This window comes from Diabrotica virgifera, chromosome 10, assembly GCF_917563875.1.
Source record: "Diabrotica virgifera virgifera chromosome 10, PGI_DIABVI_V3a".
In the NCBI taxonomy this organism is placed as follows: Eukaryota; Metazoa; Arthropoda; class Insecta; order Coleoptera; family Chrysomelidae; genus Diabrotica; species Diabrotica virgifera.
The window spans coordinates 129,220,883-129,243,522 of NC_065452.1; the positions used below are offsets into that span (position 1 = coordinate 129,220,883).

At 32.0% G+C, this 22,640-nt stretch overlaps 1 protein-coding gene across 1 annotated transcript in view; it reads right to left on the reverse strand.

The window, feature by feature from the left end:
* The window catches only part of LOC114341113 (uncharacterized protein DDB_G0271670-like), a 57,983-nt gene that overhangs the window by 17,046 nt on the left and 18,297 nt on the right, over positions 1-22,640 (reverse strand). The window contains exons 3-5 of the mRNA XM_028291895.2: positions 21,407-21,853; positions 18,903-19,202; positions 11,540-11,668 (exon numbers count right to left, since the gene is read on the reverse strand). Of these exons, the coding sequence (XP_028147696.1) occupies positions 11,540-11,668; positions 18,903-19,202; positions 21,407-21,853 (876 nt within the window). The remainder of the gene's footprint in view (positions 1-11,539; positions 11,669-18,902; positions 19,203-21,406; positions 21,854-22,640) is intronic.

Consider the following 22,640-nt stretch of genomic DNA (forward strand, 5'->3'; position numbering starts at 1 on the left):
TGAAGAAACAGGTAGACAGGGAGCAGAGATAAATAAAATAATTGATAAAGTGAATAGACTGTACCACGTAATAGGAAAAACAATTATTAACAAGAAGGAAGTATCGAAACATACGAAAATAAAGGTATTTAAAGCTATATACAGACTAGTCTGGGTACTAAATAGACAACACAAAAGTAAAATACAGGCTGCAGAAATTAGGTATCTTCGCAGAATTCAAGGAGTCACTAGAAGGGATAGGGTAAGGAATAACTACATAAGAGAAGAACTGAATTTGAGACAATGATGGAGTATGTTGAAAAAAGACAATTAAGCTGTTGGGGGCATTTACAACGACTACAGAAAGAAGTACCAGTTAAGAAGATATGGGAAACGAAGGTGCAGGGGAGAAGAAGTAGAGGAAGACCGAGAGAGACATGGAACGAAGTGATGGCAGGGATTCTTGACAAAAAAGTATTATCATGGAACGAAGCTAAGGCTATGGCACAGGACAGGAAGCAATGGAAGAGATTTGTGCACTGTTAACAGAGCACAAGTCATACCTTTACCCGAGAGGGTAGAAGGTCTTTTAAATAGTTTAAATAGTTTTATATAAAATTGTGGTGTATTCCTATTAAATGTAATAGATAATATTTAGTTGCCATGAGAAAATAGTTTTAGAATCACTATACAACATCTCACTTATAAGTCCCCGGCTTAACGAACAAAAGAAAAATTTTACTACCTGTGACAACAAGTTAGACAGAGGTCACAGTATACTGAAATCAGAAGCCAGAAGAGTAATACAGCAGACCAATAATAAAGCACCTGGACCAGATCAAATCCCTCTTGAGTTACTTAAACTTTTGGACGATGAAAACATTACCTACTTAATCACTTCCTTAAACAAAATTTACAACGAAGGAAATATACCAAATGATTTATTGGAGTCACTGTTTATAACATTACCAAAGAGAAGCAGGCCCACCAAATGCAGCGATCAGGCTAATCAGTTTTGATGAGCCACACACTTCAGATACTTTTATGAATAATGCAACACTAAGTATTCCTTCTGTGCGAAGTTAGAATGAGTAATAAGCAACTGGGATTTAGACATGGTCTAGGAATTAGAGACGCACTATTTTGTATTTGAGTTCTCTTACAAAAAAGTTCGAAAAGAATGTTTGTTTGTTTCGTAGACTTCGAGAAGGCATTCGACTGAGTATCTCCAGACATTAGTAAATCTAGTCAGTGAAGCAAGTTATCGGAGAGGCCTTAAAATTTACATTTCAAAGACAAAGTGGATGGCAGTTGGAAAGATTAATATACAGGGAGTCCAGAAACTCTACCGATAAACGAAGACAGGAGATTCTTCAGATAATTTTAAGACAATTTAACCCAATTCACTTAGTCCGAAAATGCTTCCTCAGGGAGCTAGAGCTCTTTGAAGATGGCGTCTTGTAATTAGTTTTTTTTAAATACCTCCAGAACGCTTCTATTTAGAAAAACAAAAATTGGTATGCATATTTACTTTTCAGAGATGGATCGAGTCCATCAATTGCGAATTTCTAGTACCGATCATAGGCGTCCGTTTTGGGTAGGGCAACGGTTATTTTATCGCATAACTTTTTTATCTTTAACTTTTATGCATTTTTGACACTGGTTTCTTAAATTGTGAGGTATTCTAGTACAAAAAGGTACTCTTGCTTCAAGTAGGTAGGGCACACCGTTTTCTAGAAAAATTGATATGAAAATTTTTCGCTTTTTGAATTAAAAAAAAACTGTTTAGAAAGACGAAAACTGGTACATTTATTTATATTCCAGAGATAAATCAATTTCATTAATTGCGAATTTCTAGTACTGGTCATAGGCGTCCGTATTGGGTAGGTCAACAGTTATTTTATAACATAACTTTTTTGTCTTTAATTTTTGAGCATTTTTGACACTAGATTATTAAATTGTGAGGTATTCAAGTATGTACTAAAAGTTACTCTTACTTTACGTTGGTAAAATACATCGTTTTTTTTAAGCTTTTTCAATTTTTTTTTCAAATTCCAAAAACGAAAAACTTTCAAATCGATTTTTCTGGAAAACTGTGTGTCCTACCGACTTAAATCAAGAGTACCTTTTAGTACTAGAATACCTCACAATTTAATAATCCAGTATCAAAAATGCATAAAAGTTAAAGACAAAAAAAGTTATGTGATAAATAACTGTTGGCCTACCCAAAACGGACGACTATGATCGGTACTAGAAATTCGCAATGGATGGAATCGATCAATCTCTGAAAAGTAAATGTGCATACCAATTTTTGTTTTTCTAAATAGAAGCGTTCTGGAGGTATTTAAGAAAAACTAATTACATGACGCCATCTTCAAAGAGCTCTAGCTCCCTTCGGAAGCATTTTCGGACTAGGCGAATTGGGTTAAATTGACTTAAAATTATGCGAGGAATCTCCTGTCTTCGTTTGTCGGTAGAGTTTCTGGACACCCTGTAGATCAAGGTCCGCTTCCTCTTAATGGAAAGGAGGCAGAACATCTAAACAATTTTAAATACAAAATCAATGGGAACATCCGCAGCGTTGGTCTGTGCCCATTGAACTGGCAAGAACCACACATTCTTTTCGAGCAGGGAACCATGTTGCCCTTTGAGCACTTTTAATATATAATCTTTTAACATCGACTTGAGAGTCGCTACATTTATCATAATATTAACATGTAAATCATATATCTCGATGTTACCAACTTTAAAAGTGTGCTAGTAGTCCAGAGTAATAAGGATTTTCTCGGGACACTCAAAGATCCAGGTAGCTGACTACTTTTTTAGTTATTGTAGACCTATAGGAAGAAAACCTACCTGTTTTCTGCCTAGAGTACCCAACCGTTCTTTAATTATTAACAATTTAGTACAAAAATCGCGATTTTTTCGATTTTTTGCACTCCATTCAAAAGCTAAATAGTTGACATTCAATTACAAAATTCAGTTTTTTAGAACATTGAAAAACCTTCAAAATGCCGATTTTTTAAAGTTAAAAAGTTAATTTGTTGCTACGCAAACTGCAAAATAAGTGAAAATCGTTATTTGTAAATAACTTTTACTAAAACTACCTTAGACTTAGAACTTTAGTGTTTCACCCAAAGTTGGGTGTTGGCGTACTTAACAAACCTTCAAAATTTGAGACCGATCCATTAATTAGTTTAAGAGTTATTCTATTTGTTTATCCCAGAGACCTTTATTTTGCAATAAGATAAGACAGAAAATAATGAAGATAGGGCAATTCTGAGTATGCCAAATGAAAGTAGAAGAGTGATAGTATCAAAATGTATTAAAAAAAGATAAAAAAATAATTAATATAGTCAAAAATTCTAATGCCAAATTTTTGAAATGTAGTAGTTTATAAACATTTAGAATAACTTTAAAAATGTTGTCCGTAGAAACAATCTTTTCATATATTCGAAAAGATAGTATTTTAACACGAATTTTCAAATAAACAATTTTAGCCTGGGTTCATTTGGGACAAAGTTAGCCATATTTTTTTTTTAATTCACAGCTAATTTGTTTATAATAATTAAGGGATCTCATTAATGCTATTTTAAAGAATGGGATTTGTATTTTTGAAGTTATACTTCTTGAGGCACGAGAGTAAATTTTTATTTTGCTGGGCGCATGCGCACACCGACAGTATGGTATGAAACGTTATGAGGGATCTGACTGGGTGTTAAAATCATCTGTCAAAATAATTGTTCAAATGGAGATTCTGGATAAACAAAATGTTGTGTATATTAGTTTTTATTGTTGTGAGGACAGTGACAAAAAGCAAGTTCATAATTGTAGTGACTTTTTAAATAGTTTTTAAAAGCAACAGGTACGTACCTTGTTGTAAATGTTTCAGTATTGTAATAAAAAATTACAAATTAGGTAAATACCTATTTGGAAAATGTACCTACGTAGCTAGTAGGTAATGCTTTGATTTACATAATTTGATTACCAACAAAAATCTCCATCTAATATATTGCTTTTTTAGTCTATATTTTGTCGTATTTTAATTCCACAAGAATCAAACTTATTTGATTAAACTGACAGAATAAGCAACTGTCAAAAAAATTTTTAAAACTTTTATTGGTAGGTATACTTTCCACTTCATTCACATGTCTCGGTAGTTAAATTCTGCGTGGGGTGAGTTGAAAATAATCTAAACCTGATAGACGCAGGTTCAATTCCCAATGCAAATTTTTATTTTTTTATACATTTTATGATTGTAAGTATATTTATTATATTTTTTTTCAGAAAATACGTATTTAATTAAAATTTTCTCAACAGTTGTTCAGAAATAATTTCTTTGGTTTCATTTTTCAACGTGTTTGCGTGTGTTTTATTCTTTTGTTTTTTTAATATTTCGTATTGTTTTAATAAAAATTTTTGGAAAGTAGTAAGTATTAAAATTAGTTTAATATTTAAATAAAATATAAATAAACTGTTATATTGATTTCGTTGAAATCATATACTAGAAGTATAACTTCTTACGTGCGTACAAAGTACACACACATTCTTTTTTTCTTAAAAAATTTGCACAAACATTGCACTTTCACACCACCCTCTACGATTTTTCAAAAATGTAGTTCAAGCGATTACTAGGGGGAACCTACAAATCCACTGAGTTAAAATACCGAAAAGCAATTTCAAACGAATATAATTTTCTGTATCTCCGGATCAACTCAATGGATATTGATCTTTCTTTTTTTAAAATTGTATGTAATTTCTACGTACATTACAAATATGCAATTAGTTTATAAATTTATTAATTAATAAACAGTCTAATTTGTTTAAACAATTCTTAAAAACATATATTTTTTACAAAAATCTATTATTTTAATCATAGTATCATTAATGATCATAGAGAAAGTTAAAGTACGCTTTAATAAATGGATTTTTATTAGATAATTATTTATTGAAGATAATTTATTTATTAAAGTATACCTTAACTTTTTCTATGATTAATAACGATAGTATGATTAAAATCATGGATTTTTGGGAAAAAACTACTTTCAAAAATTGTTGAAACAAATTAAGACTGTTTATTAATTTTAATAAATGTCTAGACAAATTGCATATTATTTGTAATATACATAAAAATTACATACAAATTAAAAAAAAAACGATCAAAATATATTCAGTAGGTCTCGAGATATACGAGTAGAAAATGATAGTAGTTTTAAGTTACCTTTTTAGTTTTTGAACTCGTGCGTTTGTCGGCTCCCAGCTCCCTCTTCACTTACCACGACTAGTCACTAATTGCACTACATTTTTAAAAATTCGTGTAAAATACCAGCTTCTCTTATATGTAAAATGATTTTTTCTACGGACAATATTTTTTAAGTTATTCTAAATGTTTATAAACTAGGTACAAAATTTCACAAATTTGGCATTAGGATTTTTGACTATATTAGATAATTTTTTATCTTTTTTTAATACATTTTGATACTATCACTCTTCTACTTTCATTTGGGATACTCAGAATTGCCCTGTCTTCATTATTTTCTGTTTTATCTTATTGCAAAATAAAGGTCTCTGGGATAAACAATTAGAATAACTCTTAAACTAATTAATGGACCGGTCTCAAATTTTGAGTTTGTTAAGTACCCCAATACCCAACTTTGGGTGAAACACTAAAGTTCTAAGGTAGTTTTAGTAAAAGTTATTAACAAATAACGATTTTCACTTATTTTGCAGTTTGCGTAACAAAAAATTAACTTTTTAACTTTCAAAAATCGTCATTTTGAAGGTTCTCCAATGTTCTAAAAGACTGAATTTTGTAATTGTATGTCAACTATTTAGCTTTTGAGTGGGGTGCAAAAAATCGAAAAAATCGCGATTTTTGCACTAAATTGTTAATAATTAAAAACGGACGCGAACTCTAGGCAGGAAACGGGTAGGTTTTCTTCCTATAAGGTATACAATAACTAAAAAAGTAGTCAGCTACTTGGATCTTTGAGTGTCCCGAACATGGTCCATTTCTAGCTTATTACCCTGGAGTATAGTTTCATCTACTAAGCAGAACGCACTGAAGAAGATCTAATCTAGATCGAAAACATTTTTCAATCCATTTGGATGACTTTTTAATAGTTTTTTAATAAACTTTTTATACCATTATACAAACGAAGTTTTTTTATTTCTGTATGAATTTTAAATACCTTGACAGCTGGTTAAATGTAAATTGTGGTGACTCTGATGAAGGGATAATAACCAGGATTGAAATATCACGTAAGGCTTTTATAACCTGGAAACCAGTTTTACGTAACAGAAACCTGTCCATGCATATTGGCAAGTTATGTGTGGTATATCCTATTATATGGTTGTGAGACATGGACACTAAAAACCATAATGCTTAAAAAATTAAAAACATTCAAATTCGAATTGCGCTGCCATCTACGGATCCTGAAAATATTGTGGGTTTCGCACACTTCCACTGAAGATGTTCTGAAAATGTTGAATTCTAAACATCTGCTCATAAACATCACGAGAGAGAAAAACAGAATACTTCGGCCATATAATTAGAGGACCATCTACCATTTAAATACAATCGACTTAGCCTTTAGTCGAGGCATTGAAGGATTGAAGTGTCGATTTTTTTGCAGTAAGACGGATTTTAATGCGGATTGGTGCGTTGGATTCGTGAGAATCTCAGGAAATTTTGTGAACTAATGTAATGAATAAGAAATCTCAAATTGCATTTGTGCATAAGAAAAATGCATTTCAAAAGTGCATTTTGAAATAGGCAATTATTATAAATTTGCAACTAGGTAAATTTTCTTACTCGGGGGGTTTTTGGGGTCGCTGAAAACGAATATGAGGTCGGCGAGAGTGTGCAAACTACCTGGTGCCTGCAGCGGGTGTAATAAACCTCTTCCTCTGGAGTATTATGGTAATTTGTTAAATAATTGGCCCAAACTTGTAACTCGGGGGTTTTTGGGGTCGCTGAAAATGAATATGAGGTCGGCGAGAGTGTGCAAAGTACCTGATGCCTGCAGCGGGTGTAATAAACGTCTTCCTCTGGATTATTATGGTAATTTATCATATAATTAGTTTAAACTCGTTACTCGGGGGTTTTTGGGGTAATCTATTTTCTTCGATGTAACTATAGTGATCGAAAAGAGTGGTATTTTTATTATAAATAAACATAAATTTTTATTATTATAATATATTTATGGTTAAAAAAGTTCATTATACAAAATTTATCGTAATTTATCTTTAAAATTAATTTTCTTCATCATTATCATCTTTTTCTTTATTATTGCCTTCCTCTCTCGAGTCCAATGCAATAGTTGTGCAATCAGAGCCTGCACAATTTTTGCAGACTAAATTACAAACTAACCCATGCTTCCTGCACCAGCATGAGTTGCCGCAGTCTGACTTACAACTACAGAATATTAAATTTAAAATGTTTGGATTGGAGGACCAGGTGGATGAGTCATTCTAACTGGAATTAATACATTATTTTGTAATTCGCATCCCCAATCGGTTGGGTCATGTTACTGTCCTCTCCATGCAGCCAAATTTGTGTTTGTAAATATATCCTTTTTAAATGCTGGGTAAATGCATCAACAGATAAAATAATTTTTCCAATGACAATCTCTTTATTTTTGGCAATAGCCATTAAGTACCTTCTGTATCGGTAAGTTTCAGCTAATTGGATATTACTCAGTTTAAACTGCTCAGGAATATTCGGTTTCCTGAAACTTATCGGGGCATTGTACAATTGTACATAGCCATAAGAAGTTGGCAGCCGTGGTCAATAATTTCATTAAGGGGTACAACATACAGTAAACCAAATGTGCTTGAGAGTCTGGCAAAACCTCTGGAATAGAACAAACTCAAAACTCCATAATATTCAAATGCCTGCCTTAAAAATACCAACACTTTGTAGAAGGGACAAAGTTGTCATGAGAAGACTAAGAATTGGACATTGCCGTCTTACACATGGTTACCTGATGAGCCAGGGAAATCCTCCTTGGTGTCATACCTGCAACACTCGTGTCACCGTCAAACACATACTAGTTGAGTGCCAGCTATACACGAACACCCGAAGACAACATAAACTGGATGAAGACCAAACCACCACTCTTAGTGATTATAATAGTAACTTTAATAATGTGATAATGTTTCTCAAAGACTCTCAGTTATACTACTCCATATAAATGTTGTTTTTTTTATAATTTTGCTGATATTGTAATTTCTAAATTAAATTCTTAATTTTCTTAATTCTTGTAATTTAACCCTGCTGTCCCGTTCGAGTCAACTACACAAATGTACTGTTCGGGTCAATATGACCCAACTATGGTTTACGCTCCTTAATCGAAATAAAATAAGCTAATGGTGATAAATAAAACTTTATTAACAAGAAAGTATGGTTAATAAACAAAAATTATGTTGTTAATGCAAATTAAACCTTATTAACAAAAATAAAAGGCATTTTTTTTTTCAAAAAGCCTATTAACAAATATGTAAAAAAATTTAATTAATCTACAACTGGGACAGAAAAAAAAATGGATTTTACAAATATGTTTGTGATATATACAACATAATAATAATTAGTCTTGTTATCGTTTTTAGGGCAAGTTTACAGCGTGCTCGTTTAGCGGGCGGAATTAGATTGTCAATAGAAGGTTCACTAGCATTTCCATCTTGTCTACTTGTTCCTGCTCGTGTCCTTTTTACCAGTTCGTGAGAGCCTTTAGTTATTGGTATATTTTTTTTGGAAATGATAACTGGTTTTATTAGTTTTTTCCCAATTCCTCAAGAAAAGTCGCCGATTTCCCAATTTATTGGTATTCCATTGGATATTTATTGATGCCCATAACACGAACCCGTTGTAGGCAGAAATTTCCAGCAGAGTAGAAAAAACAATCATTGTCCAGCGATTTATCTCTTCTCACATGTATACGTGCCAACAAGCTAATCTAGAGTATCCATTGCTCCCTTATTGGAATTGTAATCTAAAATAATTTGGGGCTTTCTCATTTGATGAAAGTGATGCATAATGCATCGATTCATGATGCAAAGTACTCATAAGAACAACATTTCTAAAATTTTTAGGAATATTGTCAACAACAGTGGTATCTTGCATGAAGCAAAAAAGAAGAGCTATTAACTTCTTTATTCGCGATTTTTGCTGAAAGCTCCGGTTTATTTTACTTATAATCCCCGGCATTGTATCTACTTTGTTTTAGAAGAAATTTTCCTAAATTTTACGATGTAAAAAGTTATTACACGTAATATTGTGGCCTTCCAAATCACTACCCAAGTCACACATCACACGCATTCCTGTATAGATCTGCAATTTTAGAACTTAAGAAGATTTACTGTTCATAATTACAAAAAAACCCAAACTTTTGTGCCATATTTCGCTGGCTTGCTTGGAGTGTACCATTTGAAGGGAGAGCGGCCTCTAAAGGCAACTAGTTGCTTATCGACGGTAACATTTTCATTAGGGTTAAAAAATTTTGGTACATTTTCTACCTATGTTTCATAAATTTCACGTATTGCAGCAAGTTTATTAAAACGTCTATCCTGTCTAGTAGGTTTGTTATCAAAACGTATTACTTGCAAACTTTTTGTAAATATATCAAGAAGTGACATTGTTGAGTGAAATATACTACGACCCGTTTCTTCATTCCACAAACTTTTAGTTGATTTACCATGGGACTTATAAACTCGAGCTAAAAATAAAAGACCAATGTATGCTTGGAAACCAACAACTTTATTCATGTCTTTTCAGTTGGTTCCAAAGACATGCTGTCCGTCCATGTTGGTCATATATATAATTTGGTTTGCAGCTTCGTCCAGCTATACTACAGTTTATTTTACAAGTTCTAGCTTGCAGAAACCTGTTTTTATTTACAGACGTATCCGGCTGATAAACACACAGGTACTGCCAATATAGAATACTGCCAACTAAACACACATACACAGGTAATTTTGAACGGTTTAAATACGCGGGTCACATTGACCCGAACGTACCCTAGGTAACAATTTCATTTTTATCAAAAAAATCAGGAAGTTGATTGTTTATCTCATATGCAATTAAAAGACCTCATATTAGGTAATAAAGTCACGAAACACCAAATCGTTACGCCGCGTAATAATTTGTAAAATAAGAAAAAAATTATTTTTTGGGTCAAATAGACCCGAACAGGACAGGAGGGTTAAACATATTGTAAACCTTACTTTTGTAACCGTGTCAATGGCCTGCGTTGCTGAGACACGTTAATTTAAATAAAAAAATATATATTTTTTACACTTCTTTATGATAAATTATTTAAATAACAGGAAAACAAAATAAGAAAAAAAACGTGTTCTGTTTTGCTTACAGTGTAACCGTTATATTAGTGTATACAAACGTGTGAGAGAGAAAGGCAATAAATCCTAATGAAAATTAGTCAAGAATGTATCGATACTGCCAACATAATTTTAAGCGCCAATTTAAAAAAAAATGGAGATCCTGAACAAAATAATTTAGAATTTAGTCGTTGCGATATTTATTTTCAGTGACCCCAAAGACCCCCGAGTACCAAGTTTGGGCCAATTATTTAACAAATTACCATAATACTCCAGAGGAAGACGTTTATTACACCTGGTGCAGGCACCAGGTAGTTTGCACACTCTCGCCGACCTCATATTCATTTTCAGCGACCCCAAAAACCCCCGAGTAATGAGTTTAAGCCAATTATATGATAAATTACCACAATGCTCCAGAGCAAGACGTTTATTACACCCGCTGCAGGCACCAGGTAGTTTGCACACTCTCGCCGACCTCATATTCATTTTCAGCGACCCCAAAAACCCCCGAGTAATGAGTTTAAGCCAATTATATGATAAATTACCACAATACTCCAGAGGAAGACGTTTATTACATCCGCTGCAGGCACCAGGTAGTTTGCACACTCTCGCCAACCTCATATTCATTTTCAGCGACCTCAAAAACCCCCGAGTAAGAATATTTACCGAGTTGCAAATTTATAATAATTGCCTACCTATTTCAAAATGCACTTTTGAAATGCATTTTTTTTTATGCACAAGTGCAATTTCAGATTTATTATTCATTACATTAGTTCACAAAATTTCCTAACGTTCTCACGAATCCAACGCACCAAACTGCATTAAAATCCGTCTTACTGCGCCAAAAATCGACAGTACGGCCTTTTTTTGTGCTTCAATGCCTCGACTACTTATAATACAATGAAAAGTAGAGAAGCCATTTTTTCTCAAAGCTGTTTTAACTTTGTGAACTTCGTCATTCTTATGGCCCTCATCTGTCAGTTTTTCTGTGTCTATAAAACAATGTTTAAGTCAGCATAACACTTCTTATCCATTGCTTTGCTGGAAGGGTACTTTTCCTCACAGAAAGCAACTAATAGAAAATTTCAAAGGTTCACATGTCACACCCGGGACTTATTGAGATGTTGTAAATACAATAACAAAAATAATATAAACAAACTAGAACATTCTTTGAAGCAGAAAAAATAAAAAATATTAGCATCTTAGGAAGATTTTTATGACTTACCGATATTAGGTTCATAGGCATATAAACTACAGGAACAGTACCTATATCACTTTCTGGAGAATGCATATTCAATATGTAGTTATTATTCACAATTTTCACGTTTGAATTCTCTGTTTCAGTCACAGGTTGCTAAAATTAAACATATTTAATAATATAGTATTGATAACGATGACTATAATAAAATTGCTTATTCAGTTTAGCTTCCATATGAATCACCGGTGACACATCAGCTTCAGTCGCTGTTATACCGCCGTAAAGGATATAGCGGGATAAGATGGTCAAAAATGCCCCCGCACCGATCAGCCCCGCTACTTATGTTTTCGATAAAGGATATAAAATTATGCCCTCATGCAAATTTTTAGCTTCCCAGAGGTCATAGAACCTCTTAAATCGAGAAAAGAAGAATTTTTAGGTTTTATTTTTTTGTGAGCGCAATTTTACTTTAAAAAATCTGAAAAATTCAGGAGGATGTATCTTTTGAATACAAAACAGCCTGATTTCTTTCAGATTTTTGTAATAAAAAATTAGCCTAGGAAAAATTTTTGAAATTTTCAAAAATTTTTTGGTTATGATAATACGATTTGGCCAACTCTTAAATGGAATTTTTTTGTGTATTTTTTGTCGTTCTCTTGAATGGCAGAAACAGAATTTCCAATATCTGAGCGGAAAGAACGAAAAAATTGAAAAAACCGTTTTTTGGCTGTCTCGAGATGCATCTCGGGACAGCCAATTTTAGGATTTAGGATCCTGACTACAACTGAAAAAAAAAACTAAAAGTGTGAATTTTGTCATATAATTTGGTATAAGGGGTTATAATATTATTTGGAACAGCTTTTCCAAATAACGTTTTTCGATATATCTAACTCGAGGCAAATCGAATCGCATATCGGAAATTCACCCTGTTTGTGGATTCGCAGTAGACCGTGTTTAAAATTTAAATTTCAGTTAACTATTCTAAAAATTGTGAACCATCAATCTGTATGACTGTGCCAAATTTCAAATCTGTATATATTTTGATAGCCGAAATATAGGGGTTTCTTCATCTTAAATGCGACACACTGTATATTATCAATTTGATAATTTATTGCAACTAATATAGTCGTATTTTTATACCTAGATTCAAAATATACATTTAAAATACTGACTAATTCACTAATTTTATAATAAACAGTTCAAATTGATTGCATTGAAGTATTGAACCAATTAATATACAGGGTGATTGATTAGTAGGGTAAAGCTCAATAGCTCCGCTATAGTAATAGATAGCAATAAAAGTTAATAACAAAAATTTTAGCCACCTTTGAGCTTCACATTACAAAATTAGTTAGAATGTTACAGGGTGTTCGATAACACAGTGGCAGACCAAACTTATGTTTTTTAAATGGAACACCCTAAATTTTATTTTAAATTCGAAATCCTGTTAACTTCTCCATCACAAAAATATAAAGGTTTGTTATGTTATACAGGGTATTTACAAAGTTATAACCAATTTTATATGAAAATCGTAACAAGTTCAACTCCCTGTATAAATAAAAATAAGCAAAACAACAATGGTTTATTAATGCCATATTTTTAACGTATTGTCAAAATTTTCAAGAATGGTCGATATTGCTAATTTTCTTTATATCAAATACAGGGTGAGTCAAAACGCAAGTACATTATTTTCTCAGTAATTTTAAATGGAACACCCTGTCTTTTTTATCACTATTGAACAGTACCATTACCGTACTTTAATTTTTAGATAACATTCCCTATGTCTAAATTTATTAGTTTTCGAGATATTTTCATTTTTCAATGGACCAGTAGCGTGGCCACCCAAATCACCAGAATTTAATAAAGTAGACTGATTTTTTTGGGGTTACGTTAATAATGAAGTTTATAAAATACCTCCAACAACAAGGGATGAGATGAAAAATAGAATACAAAGTGTATTTCGATGTGTCAATTTACAAATGCTCCGTAGATTAAATAGCTCATTCAATGATCGTTTTTAGGCGTACATAAATGTGTTAGGAGATAATTTTGAACACCTTATGTAATTAAATATTAAAAATATTTTATTAAAAGTAGCTTCTAATTTTTTCAAACATGTTTTTTTGCAAAATGTATTACTGATAAATTATGTTTCGTTCTTTATTTGTTACATTGTTACATTTACATACAAAAGTAGTGTTTAATTGTCTTCACAAAAATATTGTATTTTGTGTTTGTGTTTTTTTGTAAAATTTATTACTAATTTTCTTTGTTTATTTACATAAAAAGATAGTTTTTAATTGTTTCAAAAATGTTGCATGTAGTGGTTGTGTTTTTGTTTGTAAAATGTATTACTAATAATTTATTTTTTTCTTCTTTATTTGCTACAGTGTTACATTGATTACCGGATTGATAATCGGTAATCTTCAATTGTCAATTCAGTCATGACTTACTTAAAATTTAGATAAATTTAAACACCTACAATAATTTGCTCTGAAAAATGAAAATATCTCGAAAACTAATAAATTTGGGCATAGGAAATGTTATATAAAAATTAAAGTACGTTAATGTTACTTTTCAATAATGATATAAAATACAGGGTGTTCCATTTAACATTACTGAGAAAATAATGTACTTGCGTTTTGACTCACCCTGTATTTGATATAAAGAAAATTAGCAATATCAATAATTCTTAAAAATTTTGACAATAAATAAAAAATATGGCATTAATAAACCATTGCTGTTGTGCTTATTTTTGTTTATACAGAGAGTTGAACTTGTTACGATTTTCATACAAAATTGGTTATAACTTTGTAAATACCCTGTATAACATTACAAACCTTTATATTTTTGTGATGGAGAAGTTAACAGGATTTCGAATATAAAATAAAATATAGGGTGTTCCATTTAAAAAAACATAAGTTAGGTCTGCCACTGTGTTATCGAACACCCTGTAACATTCTAACTAATTTTGTAATGTGAAGCTCAAAGGTGGCTAAAATTTTTGTTATTAACTTTTATTGCTATCTATTACTATAGCGGAGCTATTGAGCTTTACCCTACTAATCAATCACCCTGTATTATTATTATAATAATTATAATATACAGAGTGAGTTTTATGTAGAGAAACCCTTAATTATCTCGGAAACGGCTTGCACGATTTTTATAGATTTCGGTTGGTAGGGGTTTTCTAATGCAGCCGATATTATAGTGATAATTACATTGTTGTCAGATCTTCCGTTTTTCTGGAAATATAATAAACTTTCTTATTTCAAATGGAATACCCTATATATTTTTTGCGTTTTGAAGTCCTTAAGAAATAATCATTATTTTTCATGCTATATTCCCTATACCTAAATGCCATAGTTTCGGAGTTTTTGCTACATTTATTAAAAAAAAATTTTAAACAAATTATAAAAATCAATGTTTTCGGCCCGTGTAGACATTATTTTACGTTCTTTGGATCATTGGGAACAAAAAAGGTCTTTTGTAATTTTTCTCCAACGTTAATCGTTTTCGAGTTATAAACAATTTAAAACTGAAAAAAATCGAATAATGACGATTTTCAAGGTTCAAAAACACAAAAAATATTATTTTTGAAACTGCGGAGTACCCAAATTCAAGCTAAAGCCTTCTTCTAGGGGCTCGCTATAAAATTTTTTGACACGTTTTATTGTAAACATTGCTTTTTAATAATTGTTAATGAAGCGCATATGAGAGGACGGGCGATCGGGCTGCATTAACAACTAAAAAACAATACTTTCGAATGAAACAAGCTCAAATTACTTATTGGTAGCTGTTAAAATAAGGCTTTAACTTGAAATAAAAATGTATACCATTTTTATTCAGTTGCAATGCGAAGGCAAAACAATCTTACTTTTCAATTAGAATACGGAGAGCAGTCCAGTCCTCTGAATCGCGATTTTCGGCTATTATTGGAGCCTCATCGGAGAGAACGTAGGCACTGTTCTCCATACCCTAATTGACCAGCACCGAGAGCTTTTCCCACCCATTGCAACCGAAGTGAAGGTATTAGGTGACTAGCGTCATCTGGCAATTGAAAGATGAAGTAGTTTTCAATCCTAATAGCAAAATTAATAATATTGAAAATATTAAAAACATTACTAAAGGATTTTTAAATTGAAAACTTATTGGTACACTTTCCTGGTGACACCTCCAAGGCTTCTACAATATGCAAGCACATGGATGCTGCAGTAAAGACAAAGGGAAGGAATTCTACACTATGCAATTCACATCCCCCGTCTGCAGCTTGGTAAAGTTCCAACGGAAAATGCACCTGGTTACTCTACGGAGTAATACGACTATAAAATAAAAATGTATACCATTTTTATTCAGTTGCAATACTCCGTAGAGTAACCAGGTGCATTTTCCGTTGGAAATTTACCAAGCTGCAGACGAGGGATGTGAATTGCATAGTGTAGAATTCCTTCCCTTTGTCTTCACTGCAGCATACATGTGCTTGCATATTGTAGAAGCCTTGGAGGTGTCACCAGGAAAGTGTACCAATAAGTTTTCAATTTAAAAATATTTTAGTAATGTTTTTAATATTTTCAATATTATTAATTTGGCTATTAGGATTGAAAACTACTTCATCTTCAGCTTTAACTTGAATTTGTGTCCTTCGCAGTTTACAAAATAATAATTTTTGATTTGTGTTTTTGAACCTTAAAAATCGTCATTATTCGATTTTTTTCAGTTTTAAATTGTTTATAACTCGAAAACGATTAACTTTGTAGAAAAATTACAAAATACCTTTTTTGTTCCCAATGATCCAAAGAACGTAAAATAGTGTCTACACGGGCCGAAAACATTGATTTTTATAATTATTTTAAATTTTTTTTTAATAAATATAGCAATAACTCCGACACTATGACATTCAGGTATAGGGAATATAGCATGAAAAATAATCAGTATTTCTTAAGGACTTCAAAACGCAAAAAATATTATATAAGGTATTCCATTTGAAATAAGAAAGTTCATTATATTTCCACAAAAACGGAAGATCTGACAACAATGTAATTATCACTATAATATCGGCTGCTTTAGAAAACCCCTACCCACCAAAATCTATAAAAATAGTGCAAGCCGTTTTCGAAATAATTGAGGGTTTCTATACATAAAACTAACTCTGTATATTATAATTATTCTAATAACAATATATTAATTGGTTCAATACTTCAATGCAATCAATTTGAACAGTTTATGATAAAATTAAAATTACGTAGGTAGGTATAAAAAAATACGACTATATTAGTTGCAATAAATTATCAAATTGATAATTTACAGTGTGTCGCATTTAAGATGAAGACACCCCTATATTTCGGCTATCAAAATATATACAGATTTGAAATTTGGCACAGTCATACAGATTGATGGTTCACAATTTTTATAATAGTTAACTGAAATTTATTTAAACGCGGCCTACTGCGAATCCACAAACAGGGTGAATTTCCGATATGCGATTCAATTTGCCTAGCGTTAGAGATATCGAAAAAACTTATTTGGAAAAGCTGTTATACACAAAAAAATACTATTTAAGAGTTGGCCAAATCATATTATCATAACTTAAATTTTTTTTGAAAATTTCAAAAATTTTTCCCGGGCTCATTTTTTATTACAAAAATCTGAAAAAAATCAGGCTGTTTTGTATTCAAAAGATACATCCTCTTGAATTTTTTCAGATTTTTAAAGTAAAATTGCGCTCACAAAAAAATAAAACCTAAAAATTCTTCTTTTCTCGATTTAAGAGGTTCTAGGACCTTTGGGAAGCTAAAAATTTGCATGAAGGCACAATTTTATATTCTTGATCGAAAACATAAGTAGCGGGGCTGATCGGTACGGGGGCATTTTTGACCATCTTATAGCCTTTGCACAGACTTATATCTAATACCAAACACACTGTGGTTATAAATTTATTCTCCGATTGATAGGTGTCGCTCTGGACGACTTAAATATGATACAGGAATAACTTTTAGATCACCGGGGATTCATATAGTATATAAATGAACCAGAACAGTATAGTTTTCGTGTTTTGATTAATTTTTTAGTCACTTCGTAGTACCAGTGTAACTAGGTTGTTTGCTAGTGTTTTTATTGTAAAATATGGATCCTAAAGATGTTTCCAAACATGAAAACATCTACCAAAACAACAAAATGGAAGTAAGAATAGATGGGAAACTTACAGAACTTATAGACATAGGCAGCGGAATAAGACAAGGAGACTCATTGAGCCCTATGTTCTTTAATTTAATCATAGATGAAAATATCAAAAGCGTCAACAAAGGAAGAGGATACAGAATGGGCAACAAAGAGGTCAAAATACTTTGTTACGACCAACGACGTAAAACTGACAGCCCAAGATGAATATAGTCTGGAAAGATTAGTCCACAGTTTTAACATAAGAGCAAAGAATTCAATATAATTTCATTTTAGAAAACTAAAACAATAGAAATCAGCAAAGAACCAATCAGATGTAAAATAGAAATTGTTGGCATCAGTATTGAACAAGTAATGGAAACAAAATACCTTGAAAATACACTGCCCAGCTACAGAGACCTGGACAAAGAAGTGAGAAATCAAGTAAAAAAAGCAAACAGACTGGTAGGATACCTTAATAACAGTATATGGTGAAACCGACATATTAACACTGAGATGAAGTCAATAATTTATAAAGCCAGTGTAAGACCAATAATGACATATGCATCAGACCCACACAGCCACAACACAAAGACTACTACAAACGGCAGAAATGAGAGTACAGAAAAGAATTACAGGAAATACACTGAGAGATCGAAAGAGGAGTGAACACATTAGAAGAAAATGTAAAGTACAATGTATAAACGAATGGACACTAAATAGAAAAAAAGAATGGAATAACCACACAAGCAGAATGGGGGAGACACGTGTGGTCAAAACAGCAAGAGATAAATCACCAATCGGTAGAAGTATCGGCCGACCGAGCAAAAGATGGAGTGACAACCTTCCGTAGAGGTATCAATCCGCCAATGAACAAGCAGAATTTCATAAAAGAGGAAGAAGAAAAAGAAGAAGAACAATATTAATGGTCGTGTACACTAGACTCTGTACGGTATCACGGGTGATACACAGTGTCCAGAAATAAACCAAGAAAGTTGATCACTAGTGATACATATGGTATTACAGCTCAGAATCATCACAGTATCCCTAACAACACAAAACATTCCAGGAATGTACTATCAAAGTTCTATTAATGTTTGAATGTCCTGGACATTCAAGGAACGTTCGGTGAACATCCTATGCGCATATTGGAGGAGAATATTAAGTCAATTTAGTGGGCAAGGAGCCACCCCACTTGATATAAGTTTTGTAATATTAGTATTTTATATCTTACCACGGCAACATTTGAGGTAGTTTGTCTTGCTGGAGCGGGAATCGTTGCTTCATTAATGTTGGGAATCGCAGGTATCAACGTCGAAGTATCAGGTGGCTCACTTACGTTTGCGATGGCAGCGACAGCGGGTACGAAGGTAGTATTTGGAGAAAAAGATCCTTTTTCTCCTGCCTGACCATTTGGGGACATATAAGAACAATTTGAGCTTGGCTTCATCTCTTTTTCCTTTAAAGTCTTTCGCTCAGCTATCAATTGGTGAATATCCTTACTGCGACCAGTTACCAACTTTCTTAACTGAATCTGGAACACCACAAATAGTTTTTTATGACACATAAAGTAGAATGCAATTTACAGAAAATCCACAAAGTACATATAAATTAATTGAAAATAATCTACAGGGTGAGGCAGATAAATGGCCACTTATAAATGTCTCGAGAACTAAAGGTAACTGAATTATGAAAATTGGAATGAAGGGGTTTTGAAGAGTGAACTGTTTAATGAAAATATTTTCATCTATTTGCTACCGGAAGTTGTTATAACGTCGTTTTTTAATGAGACACCCTCTATATTTTTACATTTCTGTATTCTCCTCGATGTCTTCTTTCTTAAATTATGACGTTTTGTAATGTTATATAGGCTAGTTTAAAAGATAATTACGTTTTTTTTATTAATTTCGTAGCAATATTTACACCCTGTAGATTTGTAGTGATTTGACATAAAAAACTCTATCTATGTTCAAATGATTTTTACCGTAGTGTGCTATTGTTAAAAATTATTAATATAACGAAATGTTTAATTTTAGTATACAGGGTTGGTCGAAACTCGGAATGAGTATTTTCCGAGTTTCCTTAAATGGAACACTTTGTGTTCACCCTAGATGGTAATACACACCCTGTATTGTAATGAAATTATATTTTATGGTGCTTTTTTTATTTCATAAGCATTCCCTATGCCTAATTGCGTTCATTTTTGAGATATTCGTGATTCTTTAAGCCAAACATTAATTGCAACAAAAAGTATGTGAAATTTTATTAGGTTGGCCGTGAAAATATTCAATCAATAATAATTTTTCGAAAATAAATGCATATTAATCTCGACTGATCCCTAATTTATTAATATTGGTTGATATATCGAAATACCTACCTTGTTAAGGTTGTTGGTGCATAAAATATTAATAAAAACATACAATATTCCACCTAGTTGGTTATGACCTTGACACTAAACTTGCTTAAACATTTGACATACTATTTTTAGTTCCAGTTATTTTGTGCTAGAAGAGTATAACAAAAATGTGCTAGTAGCAATAAGAATTTATCATCAGCAATTCCCTAATAGACAACATCCAAGAAGAGAAACTTTTCAAAGTTTACTAGGATGGTTTCAATGGACTGGACACTTAGGTTACGAGAAATCTGATAGATAGAAGAAAAACTATTGTAAATGAATAAACTGAATTACATGTAATCGTTAGCGTCACTGAGAATCTGCATATTAGTATGACTATTCTCGTAATCCAAGTGTCTAGTCCATCAAAACCGTTCTAGTAAACTTTGAAGTTTCTGTTCTTGGTTGTAGTCTATCAAGGAATTACTGATGATAAATTCTTATAATGTAAGTAATGGTAACAGAGCAACTGGAACTTTAAAAATAGTATAATGTCAAATGTTTAAGCAAGTTTATTGCCAAAGTCATAGCAATCTAGATACAATATTGAATGTTTTTATTAATATTTTACGCACCAACAATCTGAACTACGTAGGTATTTTGATATCTCATCCAAATGATAACAAATTAAGGCTCAGTAAAGATTAATATATATTTATTTTAGAAAAATTATTTTTGATTGAATATTTTCACAGCGAACTTAATAAAATTTCACGTAATTTTTGTTGCAATTACTGTTTGACTTAAAGAATTACAAATAACTCACAAATTAAAGCAGTTAGATATATGGAATGCTCAGGAAATAAAAAAATACCATAAAATATCATTTCATTACAATACTAAAATACAGTGTTCTATTTAAGAAAACTCAAAAAATACTCATTTAGAGTTTCGACCAACCCTGTACTAAAATTAAACATTAAGTTATATTAATAATGTATAACAATAGTAATAGACTATAGTAAAAATCATTTGAACATAAATAGAGTTTTTGATGTCAAATCACTACAATTCTACAGGATGTGAAGATAGCTACGAAATTAAAAAAAAATAATTATCTTTTGAACTACCCTGTATAAAATTACAAAACCGCATATTTTAAGAGAGGAGAATCCAAAAATATACAGATTGTCGGTTGTCACAGTAGAAAAAAAAACGAAGTTATAACCTACTTTCTGTATAACGGGAAATAGCAAATAGATGAAAATATTTTCATTAAACAGTTCACTCTTCAAACTCCCTTCATTTCAATTTTCATGATTCAGTTACCTTCAGTTCTCGAGCTATTTTTTCTAATTGGCCGTTTATTTGCCCCACCCTGTGTAGAATCATATTCTTACCCTGTGATTGGAGCATGTGATAGACCTAGTGCAAGGACCTCTGTTCCCTTCTACCACTCCACAATGTACATCAGGGTCAAATTCCTTAGTTAACTTAGTACTACTGCTGCTGCTAGTACTCTTCCTATTCTTTTTATGCTTGCTACTGCTGCTAGAGCTACAAGGGTTACTACTTTCTCCCGATGTAGACGTAGATTTTGACTTTTGCGAATGTTCTGCAGAAGTAGAAGAGGTTGATGGCTTGGAAGGAGATTTCTGTAGATGGGTACTCGATTTTGACCCACTAGAAGACACCCGAACTTCAGATTTACTTGTGCTGGAACTAGTGGTTGTAGTTAACGTTGAGTGACCTGAAGTTGTTGGCGATTTTGATATTTTCGATGAAGATACTTTCGGTATCTCCACAATGTTCAGAGGTGGGGTAGATGATGTAGAGGGTGAAGATTTCTGCAAAAAGTATCAATACTGAATATAACTGGAAATTACAATAATGCAATCAATATTTATAAATTCTAATATATAAATATTGCAGTTTTTTGGCATATATTTCATACTAGTGACGTCATCCATCTGAACGTGATGGCGTAATCGATGATTTTTTTAAATGGGAATATGGGTCGTGTGTTATATGTTATTTCACAAATAAACATTTCTTTTCGCTTAAATTAAATCACAAACAGCCTCACGCCTAGCTCTTGGCAGTTTGAACATTTAATTTAAGCGAAAAGCAATGTTTATTTGCCAAATAAACATTTTTTTCTATTTTCTGACAGCAATTGAATGTATTTTGAGTTAAATAAATTACATACATTCTTCTTTTTGCGTCAATTAATTTAATTCAAAAATTATTTTTTTGGCTACCCTGTATAAATAATGATATTGTTTATATTACTGAATAGAGCACCCTTTCAAATGAGCTACCACACGACCCCTATTCCCATTTAAAAAAATCATCGATTACGTCATCACGCCCAGATGAATGACGTCACTAGTATGAAATATATACAGAGAGAGTCTGTAATTTGGAATAAATTCAATAATTAAAATACTATTTTTTTTAAAATGCTCAGACCTATAGATTAGTATTTCAAATTGTCATTTTTGACATACAATAATAATGTATACAGGGTGTCCCAATTTAGAGATATGACGTCATCGTTGATTTTCTTAAATGGCAACACTGTCATTTTGATAGCTATTGTGATAGCGTGTGTGAAGTTATACACAACTGCAA